Raw genomic sequence first — 3,518 nt, 5'->3', positions numbered from 1 at the left:
GTTCTGGAAGATTGGTATTTATCAAGAAGAAAGTTGAACAGAGTTTAGTCAATAACAGAAGATGTTATCGCGAAATGTTAGCAGTTCATCGAAACACGTTTTTGCGTCTGTTACTAACCGTCAGCAGAGTACTACTGCGACTAGAACTCTTTCCAGACTTTCTATTTAAAGGGATTCAGTTTTGTATCTTTTCAAGGACTTTGAGTTACGAATTTCAGAGATGATATTCTGAACATTTATGAGAGAAAATTCACTTGAAATTTTTCATGGAATTTTTCATATCTTCTTGAGTGTGATTATGCTTTAAGTGTGAAAGAATATCGATTGGATTTCAGCTTCTGGAGTTCCAGAAAGGAAGTCAATATTTGAAGATCGCCAGAGGTTTTGACTGCTATTGTGGTAGAAGACAAACATGTCGTTTGTCTAGGCAAGTAAGAGAGTTGAATTGCAAAGGTTTTGTAATTGATTATTGCTTGTAATTGTTCTTCAAATAATAAGATTGACTTTTCTGAATTTGGCTGCCCTGTAGGGTTTTACCTTTAAAGAGTTCTTTAAAGGGTTTCCCTTCGTAACCAATCGTTGTGTCTTACAAGTTTGATTATTTATTTTAAAATATTTGATTCGTTTCATAATCTTGATAATTGAGATCTAACTTATTTGTTTAAGGAAATTGATAGACAATTTTGTAATTTTTACAGGAATACGTTGGAAATTTCAGTAGGTAAGATGAGATCTTGGGACACGAGAGTTAAAATGGTATATAAAGCTTTGTTAAATCGGCAATCTTTGAAATACCTGGGTTATGTTTTGAGCCTCAAATGTTCAGTTTGATAACAAAATGGATATGCTAAGAAAGGTGCCTTTCAGAAGGAAATTGTAGCGTAGTCCATTTTCTTGAATTTAATGAGTAAAATCAACAGGGTAAACCTCTGTCATGTCTGGGTTGTACAAGCCAAAATTCTGCTCAGTCCCTGGAGGTTTGAGGTTCTCGTTAAAAAGGGCAAAAATATAAGACTCGATACTCTTCCCCGGCCTCTTTGGTGTACCAGTCTCCCCTGATACATGCGCAATCAGGTTGTTAACATACATTTGAGCATTAGCCACAGTTGCAATGTCACCATTTTCTTTGGATGGCCATCCACTCTCAGACACAACGATCTGAATTGAGGCACCGCCTACCTTCTCCAGCGCCGCGTAAACTGCATCAGTTATAGCATCGAAGAGATTCCTATACTCAAGCTGTCCATCTTTCACCACCACATTGGTGCTGTTAAAAAGCGCATAAGATAAGGGAATTTCTTCTTGATTATCTACGTATGGGAAGTAAGGATACACATTCACGAGGAGAGGGCTTCCATTTGCTGCCAAGAATGCTGCTACTGATCTCATTACAAGGCTCGAATCTTTGGAAAACTCCCCTCGAGAAGGAGGGTATGAAGCTCCAAGAATAGCGGTTGAGACGCAAGTAGTAACTGGGATATAGGCAAGTTCAGCAGCATTTAGTGCTGCTTTTAGATTCTTCATGGCTGGAAAAACATAAGCTGCAAGGTCGCTGGGGATGACTTCGTTGCCAGCGGAAATGCAACGAAAGTGAACAGTTTTGGAATACGGAATTACATTGGTACTCACCCAGCTTCTGGCAAATGATGGGTCAGCCGCCCCAAGCATTTGGAGATCCTGGTTTAGGGTTCCAAGAATGACTTTAATTCCTGAGTTTTGTAAAGCTTGAAGGGCATCATGATTGGGGTCATAAAGGCGAATGCTTGTAATGTTTCTGGATTTTAAGAGTGCAATAACCCGCCTTGGAGGTGGGAGGTTGTTCCCCAGCATCCCATAATTTACACCAACAACCCCAGCTTCTGCATCAAAAACTAAACCAGGTTAATCAAATAGAACAAATTAACTGTTGCAATTTGAAAGAAAGCAAGGCAACAATGTAAAATTACGCATAGATACCGGCTGATATATTAAGCTTGAACAGTAGAAGTAGGTGTAAGACAGTTATGCAGCAAAAAAGACGAGCCATTTCCAACAAGACTTCTCTAAACAAAACAGTCAGGTTTGAGAGGAAGACGATGACCATTGAACATGGTTCCAAAACAAAGTACTATATATACCGGCCGGTGAAAATGAAATGTTATGAATTTGTGAAAACGATATGTATAAACAACGTTCATAATAGGATGATAAAGATTAGGAAAATGACCTCGGAAATGGCGTGTCTTAGTGCACGAGGACAGGAAAAACCTGGCTCTTATAATTAGATATGGCCTATATATAAGTTGTATAAGTTTTTAAGTAGGAGCTGATCTGTAATACTGATCTTCATCATGTTGAGCCATGATGTCAATTCTTAGGTTAGATGATTTGAAAGATCGTGCTATGTGCCCAAATTGCATTTTGACAAAAGCTGGTGGGCGATTGGATTTGGACACTAGCTAGTGTTCTCACTTTTTGGGATCAGCTTAATTTCTTCCATATAATGTTAGAGCCTTCAATATTTCTCTGCAGAAATAGGAAATTTTCTGTCATTTTTCATTTTCTTCTTTTGGTAGGAAAATAAGAAAGAAGAGATTATTACATCTATTCCGATCATCCAAAAATTCCATTACATCCCAAGATTTATCCATGCTCTTTATGGCTTGCATTTGTTTTCTAATTCTTATTGATCATTTTGCATCACAAAAATTTCATACCCACTTGTCCCTTTAAAACTTCAAAGCAAGAAAGTATCAAAAGCGTGATCTTGAGGCAAAGGGAATTTAATTTTTGTAAACGCCCTTGACGCTCGAATTGCTTTCTTGCACAAAATAGCCCAAGCTTTGGTTTAAATCCATTCACATGATCAGATCATGAATATTCCTTAGATCAATTTAGCATTTCCAGCGCCTTTTGCCCAACATATTTGGACTCCTACTTACAAGTAGAATGACCCATAAAGAAAAAATCCGTTTTCTTGACACACCAAGTACGTGGGTTATAAAATTTATTCTTTTCCAGCGCGCAAAAGTCTGTCAGATGATCTCAAGCTAACATCAAGCTTTCCCCTTTTTTTGTCCTAAACCACACAAACACCAGTTTTTGAAAATTGATTTGAGAGCCTGAAAATAACTAATGTATTTTGAAGATCATCGCCATCAGCTACCTGTCAATGTATTGCCGTCTTGCAGGTCAGTGAAATAAATTGGCATTTGTGCGTGTTTGCCGGCCGCCACGCCTAAGAACTTGCATGAGATTAATACTAGTGCTCCAGATACTTGTTGACATTGAGAAAAAACCATGAGGCTGCTTTCACTACTTACATAAATTGAATTAATTTCCATGGACTATCTGCCACTTGCACCAATTTCAGAAACCCAATAAGCATGCTAGACTTATTAGACTTATTTTCAATAGTCAAGGACGACAACATTAATTTGAAGGATTTTTATTACTAGCTGAGTAAAATCCCCAGCAGACCTAGTATTTAATGTCCAGGTTGGTACAAAGCATTTTAAGTCCCAAGATAGGGAGATAGA

General features: G+C 37.8%; 1 protein-coding gene across 1 annotated transcript; it reads right to left on the bottom strand.

Annotated features, from left to right (window-relative positions):
* Window positions 1–900: 900 nt before the first annotated feature.
* LOC122282382 (putative glucan endo-1,3-beta-glucosidase GVI) lies at window positions 901–2,083 on the bottom strand. Its single transcript, XM_043094337.1, has 2 exons — window positions 1,957–2,083; window positions 901–1,859 (listed from the first exon to the last, which is right to left on the bottom strand). Exons 1-2 carry the CDS (start codon window positions 2,081–2,083, stop codon window positions 901–903), a joined length of 1,086 nt encoding a protein of 361 aa, XP_042950271.1.
* Window positions 2,084–3,518: the final 1,435 nt, after the last annotated feature.

The sequence above is a fragment of the Carya illinoinensis genome, chromosome 11 (genome assembly GCF_018687715.1).
Source record: "Carya illinoinensis cultivar Pawnee chromosome 11, C.illinoinensisPawnee_v1, whole genome shotgun sequence".
NCBI lineage: Eukaryota > Viridiplantae > Streptophyta > Magnoliopsida > Fagales > Juglandaceae > Carya > Carya illinoinensis.
The sequence above is the reverse complement of the archived record's forward strand: the minus strand, read 5'-3'. Positions and strand labels throughout refer to the sequence as shown.